Genomic DNA, 26,685 nt, shown 5'->3' with positions numbered 1-26,685 from the left:
CAACTGCAAATACTTTCCAACCTATGAAGAAACCAGGAGATGCAAGGAAGACTTGATAGTGATATATGCTCACAATGTCATGGCAGCAAATCCTGGACCTAGCATTTGGTTGCAAGCATGGGGGATGCCTGACTGCTGGACACACTCCTTAGACACACGCACCCATTCTAGTGCTTGCAAACACGAGACAGAGTGTGAGTGAGTGAAATCTGTTTTGTTTTGGTTTTTATTTTAAGTAAAATAATTTTTCCCTCCTGTATTGTCTGGTATTGGTACCTACTAAATTGCTGACACAATTGTTGCAAAAGTATTTCCTACTTTCCTTGTTACTTTTCCAAAGAAGATGAAGCTAAATTCAAGGTTTTCCCTCCTTATCTTCAGACAGCTCAGTGGTCTTTCGGAGTATCCAAAAGACCACCTAACTTTCCAAAGCAAAGACTACATGTGTCAACTTCACTCCTCAGACGTAATGTACTGGCCTCCTATAAAGGCAAAGATTCTTTTCTTAAGAGTGTAGTTTAAGACTAAAAATCAGCTCCCACAAAAAGAAAGGAAAATCCTTCCCAGATCCCATGAATACTAATGCTCTACATAGGGTTGACATTCTTTTGTAGGTCTGAATCAGGACATTAAAACAGGTCAGGTGTTATTAAATTACAAATTAACAAGAAACGTCAAGAGAAGCCTCTCTACCATAAGAATAGGCAAAATCAGTGAGACACTATCATCCCAGACTGAAAGAAAATGCAGTTTTCTGACATGTCATACATGGTGACCTTGTCAAAATGTCTCATTCCTACTGATAAATCAAAACACAGCGAGTGAATACAGAATGACATCCAGATGAAGGAGACTGAAAAACTATACGAACACAACAGAGTGGTCAAAAATGTGTAAAACAATCAGAGGAACAGCAGAACAAGAAAGGTGAAAGAGGATGACAGACCTCTCTCAAGTCAAAAAACCCCTTTTTTTAACCTATCAAACCACTACAACAGCACATTCAGATACTTCTTTCACGGAGGAAGAGAAATCTACACACTAGAAGAAAAGGTTATATATGCTCTGTCATTTAATTTTAGGCCCTGTTGTATAAAGCATATTTCAGACTTCCAAAATGTTCCAAAGTGGTCCACATTTTTCTGAATCACATCATCATGCTCCCAAATGATCCTCAATGATTTAGCCAACAAAAGCTTAGTAGTAATTGGCTACAGCAGCTAATTTTATTTCTCTGTTCATCAGGCAGCTCACAATTCTAAAAAGAAACGTGACTACTAACCGCTATTTTGTTACTCAATGAGTGTCATTTTCAAATAGTAAATCTAAGCCTAAAGTCATCATAATTCACATCATGTTTAAGACGAGTGTTGTTGGTTGAACCTCCACACCACTCATGCATTGCTGGTTCATTAAATAACCCTGGCAAATAGCTACAGGATTCTTCTGGGTTTTAATAATTCACATGAAATAGTTAGATGGAAAATAATAGTATCAATACATTGAACCGCTAAAAGAGGAAATGGAAATGAAAAAAAATACTTTCTCAAATTAACTTGCCTTAAAAATTTAGCTACCCAGTGCTGGTGACAGGCAAATCAAGTTATGCAGCACTGTATTTTCTATCTCTTGCTCTGATCCACATTCTGTATCTCTTTCTCTATTTTAAAATCTAAAGGTCTTCCAATCTAATCACTCAGGTCAATCAAGAGGTCAGAGATAAGCCTCCAATGCTGCAGGTCTTGTGTTACCCCTCTGAGCAGCGGCAATTAAATCAGAATCACTTTGCACTCTTCTGGGATATGTGAAACCTCTTAAGGCTGAATTAATATTCTTGCTCCTCCCTTCCTCCCCCAGAGCAGCAGAAAGCATGAGGATTTTCAAGAAGTGCTCTTCAGGCAAATTTTTGACAGAAGTACTCTGTGTCAAACAACAACTTCTGCCAGATGTTTCAGAAGAAATCACAGTAGAAAATGGGGGACAATTTGTCTGCTATATTACACGTCACCTTGTCCTACAGTTAGATTAATTTAATCTCTGAAAAAAAAAAAATCTTAGTATTTCTTCTCTGAAAGTTATTCATATTCTCCATACCTATGGACATGTCCAGTCCTTTATGAAATGTGTATATTGCTGATTACTCAGTGTTCTTTCTGATTTCGGCCCTAGATTCTGATTTGAGTCTGTAGCAAGAGATCATTAGTATGTACTAACAACACATTTTGAAACCTGCAACCTTCTATTAGGCTGACTGCATTAAGACAAGGTTCACCTGAAATCAAGGAGGAGGGATGTAACTCAGAGTCAATAGCCATGGGGAAGAAAAACTGGATTAAAAAATGTGAGGTATATTGAAAGGATATGGAAGGCTCACAGAAGTATACAGTCTTGGAGAGTCATGCAAATGAAACCTTTGTGCTGAATGCTCAGTTATTAGGGATTTTTTCAATCATTTGATGCCATACATTCATCAGAACATCCAAATCTATCAAAACATCCAAATCTTGAAGTACATGACATGATCCTAATCTACTAAACACAAATTGCTTGTTTCTAAATAGAAGAAAGCAAATCATCTCAGGTAGGATTTTAGGACAAGGGCAAGAAGATCATTGATCTTCACTCTCAGATAAAGGAGGAAAGTGAGTATTTACTCCCAGTGAAAGTCCCAGTCACTAGAATCTCCTCTGCATTCAGGATAAATTAGCTGAAGCATCGGAAGTGATCAAAAAAATTGACAAAAAACAAAGAAAAACTGTAAGAGGTTAAAAAGCTAACTATCATGAAAGATGAAGGGTCTTGGCTGAACAGAGAAATGGAAAATACTGGAAATTTAATCATTTGTAAGAATGTGAATACAATATAAGGGAAAATGTCATGTATTAAATGCTAGAAACATCACTGAATAAAGAAAAAAACATAAAGAGACAATCAGTATGAGGTATAAACTGGGAATGAGGAATGAACATAATCCTGTATATATGATGCAAAAAAATCCAAAAAAGCAAGAGCTAAAAAGCTGCAGTCCTTTAAAAACCAAAACAGCTTTAATAGTGATTTTACAGTGGCCTACTGGGGCAAAAAAGCAAGACAAAAGCCCAGTATAATTTTCAGCTGTATATCCAGTGAATCGTATTAAGGACCAGAGAGATGCTGGTTTCTGCTGATAAAACATATATAAAGCTTCAGTTGACATACAGCTATGGTTCCACGCATGTTGATCTGCTTGAGGGTAGGATGGCTCTACAGAGGGATCTGGACAAGGGCTGGATCGATGGGCCGATGCCAATGTTGAGATTCAACAATGCCAAGTGCCAGGTTCTGCACTTGGGTCACAAAACCCCCATGTGACGCTACAGGCTTGGGGAAGAGTGGCTGTAAAGGCTCCCAGTGGAAAAGGATCTGGGGGTATTAGCTGACACCCATCTGAGTATGAGCCAGCAGTGTGCCCAGGTAGCCAAGAAAGCCAACAGCATTCTGGCACGTATGAGAAATAGTGCGGCCAGCAGGACTAGGAAAGTGATCGTCCCCCTGTACTTGGCACTAGTGAGGCCCCACCTCGAGTACTGTGTTCAGTTTTGGGCCCCTCACTACAGGAGGGACATTGAGGTGCTGGAGCGGGTCCAGAGAAGGGCAACGAAGCTGGTGAGGGGTCTGGAGAACAAGTCTTATGAGAAGCAGCTGAGGGAACTGGGGATGTTTAGCCTGGAGAAGAGGAGGCTCAGAGGAGACCTTATCGCTCTCTACAACTACCTGAAAGGAGGTTGTAGAGAGGTGGGGGTCGGTCTCTTCTCCCAAGTAACAAGTGATAGGATGAGAGGAAATGGCCTCAAGTTGCACCAGGGGAGGTTTAGGATGAATATTAGGAAAAAATTCCTCACTAAAAGGGTTATTAAGCATTGGAACAGGCTGCCCAGGGAAGCAGTTGAATCACCATCCCTGGATGTATTTAAAAGACGTGTAGATGTAGCACTAAGGGACATGGTTTAGTGGTAACTTGGCAATGCTGAGTTAATGGTTGGACTTGATGATCTTAAAGGTCTTTCCAACCAAACGATTCTATGATTCTAAGAAGAGTTTTGAAAGAGTTACCCGTGTACAGGTTGCTAAATGACAGACATGAGGAATATGATTACAGCTTAATGAAAAAAAATGAGGGTTAATACACCCAATTTTGATTGACTTGATCCTATTAATATATTTTGTCTGAAATTGTTCCAAATGAACTGCTGAGATGGACGTGCGCTTCCACCTTGTCCTCCACTTTATTTAGGAAACGAGCGGCTAAGACACTCTCTAGGAATAGAGACAATTCACTTCGATTCCCTTTTCTGTGTAACAGGATGTGAAACCATACCTCCCATTCTCTGGAGTGTACTTTAACTGCTGCCTTAGAAAAGATTCTAAACAGAGGAGCTCCCAAGTCTTTCCTTTGGACCACAATCTCCCTCACATGAAGATCAGGAAAATTACTGAGAATGAAGAGGAACCCCAGATGAGTCACTTAATTCCCACATTATTGAATATTTTTTTCATTCACATGTTCACAAACTACTGTGATACCCAAAGTAACGGGGAATGAAATGACTAAGTGGTGACAGCACCTGTAACTGTCCCTTCTTGATTCATGGGAAAGGTGTTCTCTTTTCTCCGAGTATTTTTCTTTATTAACTTTATAAAGTAATCTTCTCTGTTGGGAGAGGACAAAAACATATAGCGTGGCCAGCAGGACGAGGGAGGTGATTCTGCCCCTCTACTCCGCTGTTGTGATACCCCACCTGGAGTCCTGCGTCCAGCTCTGGGGCCCCCAAAATAATAAGGACATGGATCTGTTGTAACAAGCACAGAGGAGAGCCATGAAGATGATCAGAGGGCTGAAGCACCTCTCCTGTGAGGACAGGCTGAGAGAGTTGGGGTTGTTCAGCCTGGAGAAGAGAAGGCTCCAAGGAGACCTTATAGCCCCTTCCAGAACCTCAATGAGCTACAGGAAAGATGGTGAGGGACTTTTTGGCAGGGAGTGTAGTGATAGGACAAGGGGTAACAGTTTTAAAGTGGGAGAGGGTAGATTGAAGGGGAGGTTTAGATTAGATATTAGGAAGAATTACTTTACTGAAAGAGTGGTCAGGCACTGGAACAGCCTGCCCAGGGAGGTGGTTGAGTCACCATCCCTGGAGGTATTTAAGAAACATCTAGATTTGGCACTTCAGGGCATGCTCTAGCGGCAGAGATTGTAGGGTTGGGGTTTTTTTTGTGTATGGTTGGACTCGATGATCTCAAAGGTCCTTTCCAACCACGAAGATTCTATGATTTTCTATTTATTCATAATTCATTTTTATTAAGTTTTCAGGGAAATCAAATCTGTTTTTCAGCAAATATCTTTTGAAGAATCTAAGGACTACAACAGGAATATAATCTCCTAATTTAGCTATTTTATTAAATGACTGTGTAGGGCAGTGCCTATCAGTGATCTCCCAAAGGTGGGCAATAATACAATGGATAAATAATGTATTTGAACATTCAGTCCATCTTCTCTCCCAGTTCCTGTCTTTTTCCCATTCTGTCAAACAGTAAAAAAAAAAAATAAAAAAAAATATTCTAGTAAAACACATAGAGACTCTGAGTAGTCCTTCTAAATATGGCCTACATACATAAAACATAGATTTTTATACTTTTTGAAGACCTTCTTTCTCTGTACTAACTGGCAGGACATGCATCACCCCTGATCGGATTTCACGAGATGTCCATGTTCTCTAGCATTTAAATACCTTTAAAAGTGGCCCCAAGTACCTTCTAAGGGGGAAAAAGAAAAAAGAAAAAACAAGACTAAAATACTTCAAAAGTGTGTCCTTCAAAATATTTCAAAATATGCTTGAAAAAACTTAATTGAGCATTTAAACTATGCAAACCCATAGTAATATAGATATTTAATAGCAACAAAAAATAATTGATCTTCTCATTTCCAGGAACTCAAGATTTTCTGCTTTATGGAAGCATGCTTCCTATTGAAAGAGTTCTGCTAAGTACAGAAAATATATGTAAATTACCTCACTTTGAAAAAATAATAAATGAGACACAAAACCAAAGCACTCTCAATTTCAATACTAGCACCTCTCTAAAAACTCTCCACTAGAAAAAAGGTAGAGTGGAACAAATGCAGGCTTCAGAATGTAGTACTGGGTAGAATCACAAATAAATTCACAAACATTAATGGCCTAGGTTGTGTCTAGTGGGACAAATGCAAATTGACAAAAAAACATAAACAAGAAATCCCCAAACCCTAAAAATCAATAACAGGGACTCATTTTTGTCAGACAAAAGATGAGAAGGCAAAAAGGAATTATTGGTGAGTTATGCTCCATTAGTTGCAAATCTAGGTGAAATAACCCTTTGTGTTTCCTTCTAAAAATGTCATCCGGGATGCCATTTTCAAGGAATTCAGTCTGACGTTAAAAGACATGTCATAACTTTGAGGATCCAGGCTCCAGCGTCCCAGAAATCTGTTTATACAGCTCATAATGTAATTACGGCTACCTTAAGACAGATGAAGCAGAAGGCAGCGATATATTGAAAACTAATTGAAAAATGCAGTTGTCCAGAAGCACTTGTGGGGAAAAGGTCTCTGAAAAGCTGCTCAAAGCTTCAGAGTTTGAAGTGAAATTTTTGATGTTGTCACTCTCAATCTATTGAAGAGCTGACAGACAATCAAACCCGTCTGGCTGGCTGGCAGCTCATTTTGCTGGCAGGTGGCAAACAATTAGACACACCAATTTGTGCCTCCTGATGACATTAAAGCATGAAACTAAGTTGTATGCAGGGCCTAGTGATTTGTGTGAAAGCATTTCAAAAATAATACTCTTTGCCGTGGCAACTCATTTCAGACTGCCACCTCCCATTACGGCTTTGAGCGGTGAAGACGACAGACTTGAGTTACGTGCGGCGCAAGGCCGCTTCTGTTCAATCCGTCATCAGCGCCCCCCGAGACCTCAATCCCCTCCTTTCATCAATATCACCTCATCATTTACATTCGATAGTACTTGAACTGCTGCATACATTAACTACACACAAGTCCTACTTGATAAAACATGCTGGACACATTTTCTGCTTTTATATTTCATTTATAACTGCACAAATTCTACAGAAGAACACACTATAGCCTATTACACAATGACTCTTATGAACATACTAGCAATGTACAATTAAAAGAACATGCAGAGTAAAACACATCCCATTAAATGATAAAATAGAATTCTTAACTTCAATTCCATTTAAAGGAGTTTGCTTTATATGGGATTTACCTGCATGTGAGATCAGTGATTTTAGTTAAAGAAATATCTTTAAAACAACAAAGACAGTTATTTTTCTACAATAACTTAGTAATCTCTTCTTTTACAAGGCACTCAGCCATCCAAATGCAAAAATAAAATAAAAGAAGTCTAGCCTCACAAGGACTAAGAATATCTTTTGATTAAAGTGAAAAATGCATTTCTCTAACCTGGATTTGCTTATAAATATGGAATCACCACGTATATTTTATAAAAACTGAAACAAATAAAACCTGACAAAACAATACATGCCATTGCTCATGATTCTCACGAGAGAGAATAAACATGACCAATAGCCACATTGCTCAGTGAATTACCAAAAGCTGCATAAACTACCGCAACAGAAGATCCTAGAGAAATACGGTCCACAGGCACAGTGTTAACCTTAAAAAAATATGTGGTGCTTATTATTTAATTGTTAGTTTATAGCAGTAAACACAATTATGTTTACATGAGCAAGCATGGAAATAGCATTGCAAGTTTTTTTAGTTTCTCAATGATAATTGGGATACTATAGGCAACACAAAATCTACATAAACCACCACAAGCTAAAATTCATGTTGCTTTCTCAATGTTTTAATTAATTCTAATGTTATTTCAATATGCTAGTCAAGGTTTTTTCCCCCCGTAACCTTTGTTTCACCCCCCCATGAAAAGTTACAGGGTCAAGATCGCAATCTGCTTCTCCTTTGTAATTTTAAAAAGAAAAGCAACAACGCCACCCATCTTTTGCCTCCAAAGATTGTCACAGTGGTCAAGCAAGTACTTTGTAAACCTGAGCAAAGCGCACAGAGAAGTGTTTGCCTGAGCAGTGGTCATCATTCAGTAACGCAGCCATGAGGTGCAACCGGCCAGCCGAGGTCCTGTTTTAGTGAGATGCCCACAATTCAATAACACTCGTTTAGTTGTCGGTAAGAATTTAACACTTCCTGATCTGCTGGGACCTGCCTGAAGCAGCCATTTTTAGTTGTATTAAAAAGCATGACCTACCTCACTCACCAAAATCAGATAGCAGGGTGATCTATTGAAGAGAACAAAATATCCCAACAAAATTGATACAAACGGGTCTTTCTTTTTTCTAAACTTCAACCATTACCAACTTTTTTCTTTGAAGAAGTAAACAAAGCCAAGGGCTGACGTGGTGTAACATATGCTACCAAGCTACAAATGTAGGTGTATGCTTTATATAGCACATCACGGAATCACAACTGGGTCAGCAGGGTAACAGGATAGGGAAAACCCAAATCACCAAACCCTCTGGGCTGCTAAGCGAACTTATGAAGTATGAAACGCCTATCAAAACCCATAAGCTCTAGACATGAAGCGCCTCTCAAATAATTCCATGATTGTGTATTAGCAACTACTAATAATGATGTTCAAAATGTACAAGCAGTCACACTGGTACAAGAAGTATCTAACGGAGGTGCTCGCACTAAATACAGGTTATGGCCAACCTACTGCAGCCTGTTAGAGTTCTTAATGCGCTCCTATAAAGCTGTAATTTAGAAATTAGTGTAAACCTCATCTCTTCAATCACCTTGATGTTAAGTTCGCTCTAGCGTCATGAGGCGATACGCTCCATTTTAATTTACGTGTCTAGCGATTTGGGAATTAATAATAACCCTCTGAAGGAAATATTTTTCTTAATTGACCAAGGTAGAAATTTAGCTGAATAGGTTCAACTAAAGTAACCTTTTGGTGGTTACAGTTAGGTACAGCTTAATGTACAGGAACGCATTCTGGAATTTGATGATTCCTCACAGAGGATTAAGGAAAAATTCCTAACCGTATAGGAAAAAAAAGTATTTTTCACTTCACATTGAAATCACTCTAAAATCAAAGCATGCAGGTTGCTGAACAAAGAAATATTCTCTTAATGAAACAGTTGCTAAATGAGCTTTTCTCTGAAATGGCCTTAAGACCTAAACTACTATTAGAAAGGGATATATTCATTGCTTCTAAAGTACTTTTTCACTTTTCCTAGCTTGAGTCAATCTTCTTTGTTACAACAGATGTTGATTGTTTATTGAATTATTTCAGAAGAGTAGCCTCAGTGCTAATATATATATACACACACAGACAAAAAGGCACCAGCTTTTCTATGGAATTCCTAAGGAAAAATGCTTCTTCACTTTTATTCTAAAATTCTCATATATCTTCTTGCACTTTACTGTCTATATTACACTGAAAACATTGATTGCATATTGTTTTTCTTAAGACTTCAATGAAGACATTTGTGACATTTTTGCAGGTTTTGTGTAAATGCAGATGGATTTTTCTCATAAATCACAACATAGCCATTTTCTTGTTTTGTTTTTAATTTCCTCCAGAATTTTAATTCTTGTACCTGCATGACAAACTAATATATTTCTACAACTTCACTTAAAATTTTGAGACACGATTTACCATATCTTTAAGTCTTGATTCCATTTCTTACTTTTTTAAAACATTTTTATGGAGAAACTGCAGGGATCTTATAGTGGAAACTGTAAGCACACCAACAGGCAAAGGAGTTAGCTCTTTGCACAGGTTAAGACTAAGCCCACAAGGGAACAGGTTACCCTTCTTCTGGAAGGATGTTGTCAGCTGCACATCTTCAGACAACTTCTATGTTCAGGATAACATAGGTGGAGCAAGCATTTAAAGCAAAGTAAATGCATTAGAAGCTTGGAAGCTACAGCCTGAAAACGGAAACAAAGGACTCTTTGTGTAAATGTTCAGCAGTTTATTTTTAAACACTAACTTTTGAGCGTATTTGCTTTTTAAGGACCTAAAAGGAAACTGGTTTCCACCATGACCATGCAAACAATTTGCCATGGTCAAAGCATTTCAGTACCAGAAAACAGTGCGATGATGGATCCAATTAAAATTTAAGCCTTTGAAAGAATACTTGACTGAATTTCTGCAGTCAGTCTGTTCTATATCAGCAGATATTACCCCTCCTCCTCTTCCTCACTAAAATGCCGTTTTAAAGGAAAAAAGATTTTATTGCAAAAATATTTCTTTACAACAGGCTTGTTTTCCAAGTACCTCATAGAGTTTTATTCACTGCTGACAGAGAAAAACAAGGTGAATTACTTTTGTCTATACTATACAGTCTGTTTTGTTAACACAGAAAAGAAGTAATGCAGCTGTTTTTTAATATAGTCTAATACAAACCAATAGAAGAATAACCATGTAAAAAAAAAATCCTTCAAATTTCTGAACAACATGAATATAAAATAATGAATCCAGCCATATACCTGTCAAATGAGTGAAACTGCATGGGAAGAATAGCATGAGCTTCTCTCTTCAGTGCGGGATCTGGGTAAGGGATCGGATCTGGACCACATTCTGCAATTTCAACAGGGGCTGCCACGAGACTCTTCAGTATTTCCTTGACATTGATGCCTTTACTTTGGCTGATACTGGATATCGATGACGCGGGTTTCAAGATTTCACTGGGGCTTTCCGTTAAGCTCTCCTGAGATTTTTTCACTTCCGAAGACAAAGTAGACAACAGCTCACTCATAGCATCAGGGCCTGTGCTGGTCTCCAAGTCTGTCCCATTCAAAATATTGGGCATCTGTTCATCTCCAATTCCAGAATCTGTATGAGGAATAGAGCTTTCCAGCTGAATATCTTCAACCGGTGTCGGTGTTTCTTTATCTTTGATATTTTCTGGAAATACAGTTGGTGTCTCTGCAGTGAAATAGAGATTATGAACAATATTTGTAACTTAGTTTATTTTTGTTTCTCCTAAAAATACAATCACGAGTTTTTACAAGACAGAAATGTAAGTGTTAGAAAGCCCACAAATCTTAGTAGTTTACACCTTAAAATCTCATTCTACATACAAAACATTTTTTCTTTCAACAGCTGTTTGGCATATATAAAGGCTTGGAAGAGGGAGCCCAAAGTTGCATTATGCAAACCCAGTGACATTTAGAAATTACAACCCACTACTCACACAGTAATCAAACAGTACAATACTGCCAGCAAAAACAACACTCAAAATTATAACCTATCAGCTGCATATCTGTATGATCTGAGAGACTACTGGAAGAGAAAAATGAACTCACTTATGCTTCAGGATAACTATAAAATATAATCTTTTTATTGCTGTCAGAAAATATTAAGCTTGCATTCAAGAGAAAACTGTGAGACCTTTTGTTTGCTTTACCTCTTGTTTAAAATTTGTATTATACACGTTTTTACACACATATCATTACATTGAATACAAATGAAAAAAAGAAGTGTTATTGTTCATTCCTTAGATAACTCTCCCTTACCCACAAAAGGTAAAATTCCATATTTTTTTCTGGCAAAAGCTAAGAACAAAATAAACACAGCTTTATAGAGATGAGCAAGTGAAATCTGTTGAGTTTGGAACATTTCCAGATTGGAATGGATTCTACAACATCTTGTAACCGAGAAAAGCATACCTCTATTAATTACTTCAGTGAAACAGACAGAACAACTTCATTAAATAAGAATAATTTGCTATGTTTAGTGGAAAGTTAGCTAGAGCTGTGAATAACTTCCCTATTCATCTTTTTGGTTATCTTTTTTAGAGCAACAGACTATGGCTGTTTTTAATGACAAAAAGCTTGCACTCAAACTGATTTTTTAATTTATTTTCAAGCTACCTTATTTGCATCGAAACACTTGTCTTGAGTATAAAATTTATCTGGCCTGTGTATGAATTAGGAACACCTTTTTTTTGGATGGTCCTGTTATATCAGTTTAGATATTATGGAAAATATTTTACAACGTACTTAGATGAAGCTCTGCCCTTCTGCCTATTCCAAACAAAATGTGTTTCAACAACATAACTTTAATAACAATCAGATAACTTATTACCAATTCTTTGATACACTCAGGTGTAAAGTATTTAGACATATTTACCACATGGGTATAAGTGTGCATGTATGCATGTGCACATAAAAAATTGCGTATGAGATTATCCATGCATTTGAACTAATGGTAGTGTAAAACTCTCCATGTGTACGAGCATTAACAAACAGATATAGATAGATAGAACAGAAGAGGTTTTTAAAAACACAAAGCGGAATAACCCATTATAACAATGGGGTTTTCTTCTTTTAACAGCCATAAATGCTGAAGCCACTTCCTTCTTCTCTGTCTCCTAAGTGCCTTAAACACATCTTATCAAATAGATATGAGCCCTGCTTTGTGAAGCAGGAAGTAGAAACTGGATTTATGAGCTGCATAAAATGCACTTAGCATCTGCCGGGTCAGGAAGTAAAAAAATCCGTATCTACTTACTACTGCCTATATTTGGCACAGAAGGACATCTGATCCACAGAATGATCCTAATGAATTTTCTGCTTGCTTGTCTCTTTAAACTTTATCCACACAAAGACAACAGCTCTCAACTTAAGGGCAGGGTAGGACCGGACAGATTGTTGCCCTTGTAACGTATGGTAAGTAAAATAGCATAAGGTTCCATTATTATGTAAATGAAAAGAGGACACTAAAAAAAAAGACGGTCCACTACGTGTTGAAGTTAGAGTGCACCTAACCTCGATTTTCATTAAGGTCAACAATGCTGAACAGAAACCTAAAGACAGTAAAGCTGATGGAAATGTGGTTGTGGAAATTCAAATACCCTAGCTAAACCAGAAGAAAGATTTTAATATGTTAAAATCAAGGGAATGAACTGACTCCAAGCCAATTTTGAAATAAACAGTCTATAAAATTACTGGTCTAGTAGCGAGTACTTTTGCCAAATAGGTAAGTGGAGATAGCGACATATGGCTGGAGAATACCAACGTATGGTTTTTCTTTTTAAGAAAGGGGAAAAAATGATCTGGACAACTACAAGCTTTCAGCTTAGACAACTAGAAGCCAGTAAGCAAGATTTCAGGATTTATTTTGGAATAAAGTATAGTAACGGAATGGAATGAGACAGATTACAAAATGGCTTTGCTTAAAGAGATTTTTAAATATTTAGTGCTCAAACAAAATAAGGGCCAATGTAGTAAAATTCAGTAAAGCTGGGGTTGTCACAACAGATAGTAATTTAGTCAGGAGAACCTGGAAACTAATAGAAGGTGGGAAAGGAAACTGCCTAAGAAGGACACATCAAATAGTTTCAAAAGAAAAAAAAACCATCAGACTGAGGAAAACTACCAGAGGAGTTATCTCTTTCAAAATTTTAATAAAGATTTCAGGTGAAAAAGTAAAAACATTCTGGTGAAATTTGCTGATGACAAAGTTACAAGGTACAATTGATGCACAGAAGGATGATTGTAAGAAGGAATTATGAAAAGCTATGCATCCAGTGACTAACATAGAGATTCCCATTATAATTCGCATTCATCAGCTGGAAATGACTGTAGAGAAGGACCCGGATACATCAGTCACTGTGTAATTATTCAGTTACTGATACAACACTGCTATGAAAAAGGCAACTGTGATTCCGAAGTTTTCTGAAGGAATAGCTCCTGCAAGAGTCAAGTATTAATGGCATTGAGAAGGCGTTGGTAGGGTTCTTCATGGGATACTGTGTATGCCATTATATTTAAGAAAGATGGAAGTGCCACTGTGGAGATCCACAGTGATCGACTGTTGCAGAAAAAAAAAGAGTTTGGCTGATACAGACAGGCCAAACTAGTACTGGGAAGGTATACAACAGCTATTATACGTGTATTTTCAGGATGCAAACTCCAGAAGAAGGATTTAAGCTAAATGGAAGAATTGGCATAAGAAAAAGTGACTGCAAATTCACCAGGAATACGTTTAGATTGAGAAGTGACAGTCATCACTATGGAATTAAGGTTCTGGAATAGCCTTCCAGTTAGAGTAGCAAATTCAAAAAGTCAGAACTAATTTCAAAACTCTATAAATAAGACTGTAGTTAATTACTCATCAGGTGCCTTGTAATCCTTTGTTCCCAAATGACAATAAAATGCCTAAAGGATTGCACCATTTACAGTTAAGAATGGAAGGAAAATTAAATTTGAGAACATAGAATTTAGATATGACATACTATACAATACGTAACATTAATAAAAATTATTTAGGAAAGTATATCAAGAGTAGTTATTCTATTTACAGGTAAATGTACGGATACTTGATATCCACAGAAACCAGACCTGTATCTTTACTTTTCTTACTGTGTCTCCAGTACCTAATACGAATACACTGCGCTAAGTCAATTAAGTTTAGTCTGGTTTATCACTGCTAATAACAATCTCTAACCACTACTTAAATCCAATGCACTAACTCTCATTTTTAAAACATCAAGCAAGCTAAATGAATTTAAAAGGTCCGATTTACTTTTTGTAAATCAAAGGAAAACAAACTCAGAACAAATAAAGTTACTTAATAACTGCTTCTCAAAAAAGAATACTAGCAAATTACTATTTGTGAAATTCAGACGAATATGTCTGAAAAGATGTATTATAAGGCCTTCTGGATCAGCATTATTATTAGTACTATTTTAGCTAAATTATTAACTCCTGAGTGTGGGTCACAAAACCCAACCAATTTTAGTTACAACACCGTATATCCACAAGTTTTATTCTATGTTTATTTATACTGTGTCATAGCACTTCTGCTGCCTCCAGAATTCAGGAATAAAGAATACTGCTTCATAACATTATTTAGAAAAAATCTTAAACTGGTAACCCGTATGCTTTTACAAAAATCCTAAATACTCAAAGCAACTTAGCAAAATGATAAACATGAACAGAAGCAAAAATATAACTGATTGCATCTGTCTATGCTCTAATGTTGTGACAGTGAGCCTGTAAATTTTCAGCAAACCTCATCAGTTTTCCGCAGCACAAGGCCATGTCAGTAGACAAAGCAGAAACATTACTAGATCTAGTGATCTTAACCCTGTCAGAAATAGGCAGTTGGAAGCCAGATGCCTCCTTCTTACTGTTTTTCATTGTAACTAATGAGTTCATCTACTACATTATGGGAAAAATATGGGCTTAAGTTAACTAAATGACATATTGTATATCTGGTGACCTCATCCGTCACGCTCCTTCCCTAAAATATCTTGTTTGCTTGTGATTTATGAAGTGTATTGTAATTGTTTTAACCTACTGAGTTACCTAAATAGCACTTGCACTGCTTCCATATGCCTAAAAAATACGCACCCCCCCCATGTTTATTAACTTAATAATGAGACCTTTCATATCTGAGGTAAATATATACAATTTTGCCATTAAAAAAATGGCAAGAAAAATATTCTGCTTTTAATCTTTATTTACTTTAAAAAAATGGAAAAATTGTGTGTATATTCCTGTGTTTCATTTTCTTTTTCATTTTATCAAAAATTAAACTTATTAGAAAAATCAGCTGAAAATTTTCAGAAGTAAAAAAGGATGAAAATTATTATTTTTAACTGCTTACAATATGGTTGAAAATTTATCTGAAAAATCACACTATCCAAAATCATTGTCAAATTTCTGCTGCAAACACTATAGCAACATTTGGCAACAGAAGGTTTGGGGCAATCTTGCTACAGGAGTTGCTGCCACCTTTCAGTTTGCATGTGCACTGGAGAATTTATGAGTTGTTTTCTGTATAGCTATCTTAAGGCATTAATAATAACCTTATTATCTGCATTTTATGTACCACTTTGTAGTATTCGACAAACTTTCAGGGACACTACAAGGTGAAAATGCTTTCAATCCAACAAGGCAGTGATATTATAGCTTCCTCCATAGGTGGCAGAGTCAACTAATCAATTCCTAAGCTCTAGGCTATAAAGAGAGGGAAGAAATTCTTCCTAGCAACATCAATCTACTTGTTTTCATAAACGAGAAGCAGCACAATTAAACTGAGATGAGAAACTAAGTGTGGGGACAGAATCAAAAAGTAATGAGTCTGATTTAAAAGTACATTGACAGCAGTACCCAAGAATGGAGTTGCAATGGAAACGTCCTCAGAGGCTGAGGCACAACAGTGAGAAGAATCACCTTAAATAAAACATTAAGACACCAAGCTGCTCTGCATCTACTCAGGACCTTTTTTCCTACTGGCATTTCTATTTTAATTTGGAAGTTATAAAGAGAACAGAGTAAAAATTCCCTGTATAGTGATTGTGGTCACAGTCCAACCACATAACACGTACTCATTTTGGCAGCCTGGCCAGTATCACTCTTCGTGTAATAACTATGCATTAATAGGCAAATCTGGTCATGACCCACTAATGGAGTTCATGGGGTTCTGTTATTTCTGAGGCAAGGCTATCTGAGCAACACTGACTTTTATTTCGCAGAACTAAATATTTTTAAACAAGTTTCCTTGATAATTGAATTATTAAAAAAGTGAGGAAAAAGAACCTGGCTTAGGGTTACTATTTGTCAGTCTTGCACTATCAGGCTTTCATCTAGGAAAACGCTTGATAAATGCAGCCTGCATCTATTATTTAGACAGACCATTTATCCAGGTTCCTCAAATTCCTGACAGACTAAAAGCTGGCCCTTTGCTTTTGCAAGGATAGCAATGCAATAGCACAGATTCCGTTGCGTGTCTAACAGAGGACCAGTAATCATGTACATGAAGAGGCAGAAATAGAGCACATGCAACCGCAGCATCTGGCCGGGAAGAGTGAAAGCCACAAGCAGGGATACCCAGGGCTTGGACATGAATAGCTGAGGGAGGAACACAGCTGAAAACTGGGGGCCTGGGGAAGGTCAGATATGAAAGACTCTAGGGTGGGTTGGCAATCGGAAGGGCACAGACCTCGAGACAGGAGATTTAAGACAGAGGGTTGGGAATTTCCTTTTAACCAGAATGGATTGGTGAGGAGAAAGGATGTATCTCTGGACCAGGAAAAATACAGAGGCTCTGAAATGGGAGAGAAATGAGCAGGAAAGGCTTAAGTTGGGGAAATCAAGGTTGGGAAGTGAATGAAGAGGGCAGAGTAATTATCAGCCTTTTTTCACAGCTGAACACCTGTAAGTGTGTGTCTTCTCCTTTTGCTCCCTGGAAATTGTTTCTACTTGCTCAAACTCCTCAAAAGTCTTCTCATTTGTTTCTTTCCCTGCAATCACCCCCGGACTCAAGCAGGCACACAGGGCAGCTCCTTGACCAAACAAGAGTATTAAGAGAGACACTTACGACAGACATAACTCTTGATTTGTTTAGGCCATGTCTTTAATCAACGTAGAAAGTTCTCCTTACTAATCAAACCTCTTTTACTCAGTGCCTGACAGATAAGACATCTGTACATCACCCTGATTGCCTGGTTGCCAAACAAAATGCCAGCAGTCCTAAAACAATGCATTGCCACGGCATTAACTAAAAAAGACTTAGATAAAATAAATTTAAGAAAATGAAAAGTTGTAATAAAAAAAATGTCAACTTCAGAGTATAAAAACAGCTGTTTACATTTGAAACAAAAAACAAATGCAAATTAGAAACCATATTTATTTTTTATATGTGAATTTCCCTAGTTTTTGCTGGTTTCTATTTTTTTTTATTTTAATTTTTGCCTTGTGTAAACTCAAAAACACATAATGAAAAAATAGATTAGCTGGCAGTTATCTATGATGATATCTGTATTTCTGACCTGTGCTGAGAAAGCTGATGTTTTTGTGATTAGACATTTCTTGCAAAAGAAAGAAAAAAATAATTCTGTCAGCTAGTTTTACAGCATCCAGCAATAAAAGTTAACAGTGAAGCACATAGTAAGTTCCATATATATGATAAAACTTATACTAAAAATGGTCTATATTAAGCACTACTTCGAAAAAATAAAAAACTTAAAATATCTGTAATTTGTACAAATGAAAATAAGTATTGATGTTACTTAAAAAAATCCCTATTACAACTGCTTTACGCGTACATAATGACTGATCAATTAATAATGAAATATATGTGCAAACCTCTCTTCTGATGCCTTAAGTAGTTGGTGAAGGGCAATAAATATTACATCAAGATGTATTTATTACTATCTCATGATCTTCAAATGCACGTCCTCTCAGAGGTAGTTGGAATAAGCAACACATATTTCATCAGGAAAGCAGTATGATAATTTTAAGCAGCAGACAGAAATTCAGTAGAATTTGAATTTTATGATTCTCACGATTATCATCCATATCCCTTATAACATCTCCCAAAGTTTCTTGAAAACATATGTACAACTAGATTTTGAGGAAGATGGAGCCATGAATTTTGTCAGGACTTTGTGGAGGCAAAGGATATTTTCACAGGCAGTGTACATTAGTCCTTTAGTGCACTCTGCATAGTTGGACTGCTACCCTTATGCCCTTATTTGGTTTAAAAATAGGCTGGAAATCTCTATGTTACTACATTAGGAATACAAAGAACAGTGTAGCAACATACAATACCCAGAGTACTGTATACCTATGAGATCAGAAAAACTTGATGCTTTACTTGTCTTCAAAGAAAAAGCTGTTTCTGCAACTTTTTAATATAGTTTGTTCTGTCAAGGAAAAAAAAAAATCAATAGCTTCCAATCCATCCACAGCACATACCTTTAAGAAATCTGTTCATTTACAGTGCTTTGGAAAAAATACAGACAGTGATATCAAGGGAGTTGAAAAGCCAATCCATTTTTGATAAAATGTTGTGATAAGCTACATATTGATTTTCTTTGCACAGTATGTTATAAGGTGAATTGCACTGTTGCAATGCTTTCATTTCCAAAACACTTCTGAAAAATGCTAAGTGGAAACATCAGTTTTCAACTGAAAATACCTTTCCATTATTTAGCTAACAATGATTGTGTTCTCAGTAATTAACAGGCTGCCAGCTGAAGTGTAAAAAAAAGATTATTCACAGTTTTTCCACTGCTGGAGATGTGGAAGCACTGCTGAAAGAAACGGTAGTCCAATAAACCTTCAAGGTTAGCAAGGGTAGCTTCAATAATGACCAGAACTGAGAAAACTCATCTTAAGTGATCCTGACCACCATAGCTAAAACAACTTCAAATTCCTAGCTGTAACTTGAAGAGGTTACTTGGCTTTACAGGACAAGGTTTATTAGCTGCTATTTACAGAAAGTACCATGCTCCTCTGTTTCTCCTGTGTCTTATTCCAACGACCAGATATTTCTACTCTGAAAATGCGTACTAATTATCCTCTATCTGGTAAGAGAAAGGGTTACTCTTAATTTTTCAGTCTCAGCTTCCACACCTTCCAGATATAACAGAGATATTTTCATACCAATTTTGGGGAAACATCCCTATCTTACCAGAAAAATCAGCTGAGAATAAAACATTATTTTCTAAGATATTACAATTGCTGCCATTCCAGAAATACAAATTTCAGCATTTCATGCTCAGTTCACAAGGCTAGTTCTTGCTGACCAAAAGTAAAGACCACTAATGATGTCTTGACTAACACAATTTGATCCTAAAATGTCTGTGGGAACTGGCAAGTTCCACTCCTCAGGTGCACTTTTAGAATGTGCCATGAAGTCAGAAGCCTTGTAAGAGTCTTGATAATGCTTCTACAAAGACCTGAATATCCTCTAACATTAAGATTAATTTAATGTATTTGCTTGCAAAATAAAACAGAAGTTTGTTTGCCTTCCATGGGAAGCAACTTTGCTTACTGGGACTATCTTCAACCTTCTGAATTTGAAAGGAAGCTTTTCAAAGGATTTGAAATCATCCCCCATCGCCAGGAGTAGAGATTAAGCTTTAGCACTGCTTCTCTACTAAATGCAACACAGCTATGATTTCTCACACACGATCTTTGTGGAAGATGCTGCTAAAGATGAAAGCCAAAGATTTTTATAAAAGGGTTTGTGAGTACATCAGACTGCAAGGAATAGTCTCCTTCGAGGATCTCAAGCACTCAGCAGGCAAAAAAAGGAGACTGGGATACTTACTAGACAAAAAAAGAACAAAACTGAAAACCCCCTCAACCATACAATGAAACAAATCAGTATTCAAAAATACTTTATAATGGAGAAAGGTGCAGATTATTTGCATCGCTCGCCGTTAGACAGGTAGAGAAGAAATAAGGGTCTATTGGAGGGACATCGATATGCATTGCTCAGATTTATTAGATGCCAGCTACAGAGGGAACATGCCTGACAATCATTAGGTTGAAGACATTACGTAATTGTTTGGATACATAGTTCCTACTTTCAAACCATATACGTGTAATACTCATAAGGAAGGGTATGTATGAACATCTATGTAACAAATTACAGATATCTATGGGATGGGGATATTACTAAGGCACACAATGTCATTTGACTGGATTAAGTGCCTGAGATCAAAGAAGTTCATGCCAGCATTTGTCATATAGCAAGTTTTGTGTCTGGAGTTCAGTTAAGGCTAGTCAAAGGAGCTACGATTAATCTTACCGAGGCAGAGGCCTACAATGACATCTAAAGTGCATGGAAAGATAGGTATTTCTAATGTCCAATTTATCTCTCTTTTAAGTAGATATCTAAAGCAGGACAGATGAATTGTACCCTACACGTGCCCTAAGTTCTCTCCACCTGTTACAAAGGGAGACTGGGATGAGTAGCTCAGACACTGATTCACTACTGATATTTTCCAGAAAGTACAACTCACATATGACTGATGATTCAAGATAAAAAATGAAAATCTAGTACAGAGTTTTTGGTCATACTGCAAATACCCATAGTCACAGGGACAGCGAGAATGATAAAGAACGTTTCCATTACCTTTGACTAGTCAGTCAAAAACAACTCTCCCCTTCTGAAAAAAACATTTTTAATGCTATGCCCATAATGTTGAAGAACTCTTCATCACAGTCAGCTGAAGAAATCTGATGAACCAGAAAGTCTGTAGGCCAGGTAACTATTTAGACCACTTGATAGGCTCTTGCATTTAAATAATTCTTGGTTAAAAGTCTCCATTTTGAAATCTCCACAAACACAAAGAAACTGAGCCATATGACATCCCCAAAGTCTAACTCATTCTAATTCTTTGGTATTGTGAACAGGAAGAAGCAAGTCTGGCAACATTTACTTTTGTAGGACTGTGTTTCTCAGACATCCTTCAAATGCAAGAAAATAGTCCTGATCTGCTATTTTCCTTGAGACTGTGATAATAAATTATTCCAAAGAGTAATACTATACATGACCTAAATTGAAAAGAGAAGGAGCTTTCTTTTCACTTTGCAAGTTCTGCTTTGTCTAACATAGACTATTTTAGAAGAACTACAGACCCTTTAAAGACATCAGAAACTAGCAGGAGAAAACCAAGCACTTGCAAAAAACTTATGACAGAGTAAATCTATAAATAGAGACACATTTTTCTCCTCCCCATGGATCAGCTTAGATAGAAAAATAAATACAGGAGTATAGAACATTAGGAAGAAATAAACGTTTTTGTTGTTAAATGGTACTCATGGACACCATTGGTTTATTTTTTGCTTCCTGGGTTTTTCCTTTCTCCGTTAAGCACCAGAAGATAACACATAGCTTGCGAACAATATTTGATTAACAGCAAAAGAAACATTAAATCCTTATTTTACCACCTACAAACATTTGTAAGTAAAGGTAGAATATATTTCCCTGCAAAGCATATTTTAAAATCTTTTATTTCAATATTATGTTTTATTTGTATATAAGATCATCAATAAACTAGGGAAAGGTCAACATTTTATATTATGAGAACCAAAAAGCTTAATTTGAAGTATAACGATGTTTAAAATTCTTGTAACCTGCACTTGACACCAGCTGTAGTTACTCATAAGAAGCATACATAAATGACATACTGTAATGTGCCTCAGACAAGTAGGTTCTCACACAGCCTTAAATATATTTTCACAGAATCATAGAATGGTTGGGGTTGGAAGGGACCTCTGGAGATCACCTGGTCCAACCCCCCTGCCAGAGCAGGGTCACCCAGAGCAGGTTGCACAGGAACGCGTCCAGGCAGGTTTTGAATGTCTCCAGAGACGGAGACTCCACCACCTCTCTGGGCAGCCTGTGCCACTGCTCTGCCACCCTCAAAGTAAGGAAGTTCCTCCTCATGCTTAGGTGTAATTTCCTATGTTCAAGTTTGTGCCCATTAATATCTTTATTTAAAGATTTTGCCCCATGTAGGAAAAAGAAAAAAAAAAAAAAGCATCACTAAGAACAAAACCAGTATCTTACTGAAATACTGGTATTATACCTACTCCTACCTTACCCTTCTCCCGACAGTTTTCCTGGTCAGATAATTAGATACCATCTACCAGAAACAGATTTATTTTAAGTAGCCAGTCCCTCTCCCTAAATTCATAGAGATCTGTCTCAAAGTAGTCTTGTACAGTTCTAACAATAATGATATAATTTGCTGTATTGAATTGTACTGACAAAGAACAAATCCTTTACATCCATTTAGTATCATGTGGAATGAATAAAATACAGAGACTTTACTTCCATGTAACAACTGAATTTTTATCCATTTTTTAATAAATAGGATTTTGCTTTAAAAATATGTATTTATTTTTAAATGTTACATTAAACCACGCTATAATATGTTAAAATACCTTAAAATTTAAAATAATATTCAAATATTACATGCTTGCTGCCAACATCTGAAAGTGTGTCAGATCACTAAAAGCAAACCAATTGGCTTAGCCACTGGAACGAAAGATTCGTGAAATGACAAAATAGGGTTTGACTTTTAGCCTTTTCTGACAGCATTGGCAAGTTTTTTTTTTTCATTTCATTTCCTGCTAATGTTGTTCAAAACTGAGGAACTGGGTTCAGAATATAAAAAGCAGAAACATTTTTCTATTCTAATGGGTGAAGCAGTTTGGTATAAGTGGCTGAGACCTTGGAGTTAAAACATTGAAGGATGTGATGAGATCAACAAATAAAATAACTAGCTACAGATAACACTTCCTTTATCGAATAATTTGTTTCTAAAGCCAAAACACTTCTCTTTTGTACCCTGCTTACACTTTTACTGTAGCGCTATTGAACTCTTTTAAAAACAAAACTATATTTTACTTGAACTCAAGGTAAAACAAGTACTATAGACAATAGTGTAGAAGACAATTCTTAAAAAATGCCTTATCTGAAATATTTTGGTGAGTTTGTATGGCTGTCTCCATTTCTTAAACTTTTTTTTTGCTTTTGTTACGTATATTTTATTCATGTACTATATATGGATAAGAAGAAAAACTATTTGTTTTTCACTTCCTTTTGCCATCCATTATATCAAATCTCAAGCTGTGTACAAATAGCAATATAATCTCATTTATGTTGCATAATTTACTTTTATTGTATTAAATCTAATAAAAATTAAAATGTCTTTAAATAGCTGTGTTTTGCGACAGTCTAAACAATCCTAACTTTCAAGCAAAGTTGGTTAGAAATAAAATATCCTATGCCTGATATGCAGAAACACGCTCTAAATGCAAAAGAAAAGAAAAAAAAAAAGATGAGTAAGCAATATTTAATGAAGCTTTAGGGGTTTATTCTGTAGTACCGCATAGTACTGTAGCACTCTTCTGAACTTAGAGGAAATGGTTCCTTTTATCAATGATGGATTAAATCATACAAATGCAACCATGTCACAATAAAAAACATTACATCAGCAAATTGAATGATCCACAATATTTTTTTTTTCTTTGTATGGCTGACTATGGTCTTATTAATCAAAATCACAAACCCTTGCTTACCAGTTGTTAGAATTTAAAACAGTTTATAGTATACCAACACGCACATACCAAAGTTTAAGAAATAGCAGATCAACATAGTGATAGTTTCAGTTGATGTAATAGGTATTTTAATGTGACACTCCCAGAACAATGTATGATAAACATACGTTGCATTATTACTAAAGTAGGAAGTTCCCTATTTCTGTTCTTTATATGCAATTTTAAATCTCTTAGGCTTTTGATAAATCAATCTTTTTACCCATTGAGATTTTTCAAAATTATACCAAGAACATTTTCATCAGATAAAATTTTTTAAATATTTTACATTTCTGTATTCGCAGCACAGTGCATGCAAATAAACGGGGAAATGTCCACGCAAACTTGGCTAAAGGTACATTCAGGTAACCCTCTCTTTTTCAAGTAATGACATCTGAAAAACATATTCCCTACATTATATAGAAGCTATTAAAACAAAACAAACAAACGAACAAAACAATTCAGGCCCAAAACATATAATAGTTGCTCTGGTCACAAAAGCGGTTTCCTTCAAGAAAAGCACAGCACATTAACTAACAGGCATAAAATAATTCACAATACGTACAATATCAGAGGTTTACATACCATCAAGAAAGCAAGGAAAAAAGCAAGAAAGGAAGGCAAAAGAGCAGGGAAAGATATGGGGAAAGGGAATACTACCAAAGTACTACATACTTTATATGGTATGCAGTATTTTTAAAATAGGCCTGATTTTATTTTTATGGCCCTAATATTGTAGCAGAATAACCACAAACCAAAAGCAATTAAAATTTTCTACATCCATTCCCTCCTCCTGAGTGCTTTTATTTTATTTTATTTCATAATAAGTAAAACTAATAAATGGTAGTAAAAGTGGGAAAGAGATTTCCTAGAGAAATGTAGGCAGGAAGTTATAGTTTTGAAGGTATCATCAGGTCTGATCTCCATGTAACCTGAGGCGTATACTTATTTATCAACAATTACATCACAGTTAGTTCTTGAATTACATTACATTAAATAAGAACACCCAAACAGGTTAGGAGATGATGTTAATATTACCTTTGTAAAATGAGTGGGCAAAGCTCTGCTCAGGAATTAACTTGGCAAGGAATCCATGGTTCAAACTTGGGTGAGGGATAGATGGTATGACCACAACTGTGGAGAAAATCATGGAATCAAATGTGAGCCAGCTAGTATTCATGTGTGGCCTGGTCCACTGTGGATCCATGACAGATATCCTATCTCATTGAAACATGCAAATATGGTATTATCAACAAAAAATGCATTTCTAAAGGAAGAAAACAAGTTCTGTATCAAGAGATAGGAAACAGCATACCTATTATTTGGGCACTTCAAGAGCAACATTCATGGGGGAAAAGAGACACAGGTAGATATAGATATATATACACACGCACACAGGCAAGACAATCATGGATGAAACAGGTCACTGAAACTAGCAGCTTATTAGTGCAGAACCATAACATATAACCAGGAAGGCACAAAACCATTATGATTTCTCATAATTGACTACATTCATGTAGTACAGTTAAAGTGGAAAGCCTACAAGCACATGGACTTTAAAAATTATGTATAAGTAGTAAATGAAAACATCACGATGACTCAGAAAATAAAGACTAAATGTAAATATGACACAAATTGGAAGATAAATTCTATGAAGAATGAAAATTAGCAACTCCATAAATGAAGAAATTAATTAAAAATCAATACAAGAAAAAAACCATACATAAAGAGCTTCATGGACAAATTAGTTACTGTTTTCAGCTCTTTTAACATGGAAGGCAGAGTTATAACCAATCCAATCAGATTTGAAAAAACCTACTGAACTGACAGTGTAAAATATTTGAAACAAAGCGGGGTAGAGTTTGCATCCCTAATTTCTGACGGCTTCTGACAGCTAACAGACTCCTTCCCTCGCAGGCTGAAAAACACATGCTAGTAAAAACCACTACTACTAATAAAAATCACAAACAGTTCAGTCAAAGAAGGCAATAGAAATGCTTCCTTTTTATTATATTGCTTCCATAGGCTTTTAAATGCAGGCACCAACACAGCAGGACTCCAAGAAAATACTCCACCACTACCCCTGCAAAAACCTCCTCATTCAAACAAAAGGAGTTCACATGGGCAAACAGCTGTGTTCGCTGTTTATACATTTCATAGTATAGAGTTAAAGATATCTGTTCTTGCTAACAAATAACAGATTCAGGAAGTTGTGCTGATCAACTGTCTTGTACTCTACAGTTTTAACTCCATGAGGCACCCTGTTTCTTTTTAATTATTTTCAAATTAAAGAAAAAAAGGCATAAAAAAAGCAATATGCAAATGAAAATTAGTTACTACCCTATAAGCAAATATACAGAATAACTTTAATCTGCCAATGTATGTTAAAGAACCGAATAATTACAGAGGAAGAAAGTAGCAAGTAATTTCCTATTAGGATCTTAAGCTACTCACTAAAAATATTTTTCTACAAAAAAAGTCAAATAACATTTGAAGAAAACAAATGTACCTGTACTTGTTGGTGAATTTATTTCTTGTCTGATATTTCTACCTGCCTGGCTCCCAGACCTTGCAGTTTCTCGTTGTGGTTCTAGTATATCACGGTATTTGGAGACCATCAGAACGGAAATAAAATAGACTACTGCCAAAGCCAAGAACTGAGCCTGTTTGCTGTCGTCCTGTGTTGGAGAAAAAGGAACAGACCTATAATATTGGACATTTCCATAAAATTTTCACAAAAAATCATCACAAGGCTT

The 26,685-nt window shown here is 36.3% G+C and overlaps 1 protein-coding gene across 5 annotated transcripts in view; it reads right to left on the bottom strand.

The window, feature by feature from the left end:
• Positions 1 to 26,685, bottom strand: part of NBEA (neurobeachin) — a 513,163-nt gene that overhangs the window by 296,066 nt on the left and 190,412 nt on the right. For 4 of the 5 annotated variants that reach the window (XM_063332757.1, XM_063332720.1, XM_063332711.1 and 1 more), the window contains 3 exons: positions 26,439 to 26,607; positions 24,968 to 25,063; positions 10,565 to 11,003 (listed from right to left, as the gene is read on the bottom strand). In XM_063332757.1, coding sequence (XP_063188827.1) covers positions 10,565 to 11,003; positions 24,968 to 25,063; positions 26,439 to 26,607 — 704 coding nt within the window. The remainder of the gene's footprint in view (positions 1 to 10,564; positions 11,004 to 24,967; positions 25,064 to 26,438; positions 26,608 to 26,685) is intronic. The other variant, XM_063332739.1, reaches the window with a different exon arrangement.

This window comes from Chroicocephalus ridibundus, chromosome 1, assembly GCF_963924245.1.
Source record: "Chroicocephalus ridibundus chromosome 1, bChrRid1.1, whole genome shotgun sequence".
In the NCBI taxonomy this organism is placed as follows: Eukaryota; Metazoa; Chordata; class Aves; order Charadriiformes; family Laridae; genus Chroicocephalus; species Chroicocephalus ridibundus.
The sequence above is the reverse complement of the archived record's forward strand: the minus strand, read 5'-3'. Positions and strand labels throughout refer to the sequence as shown.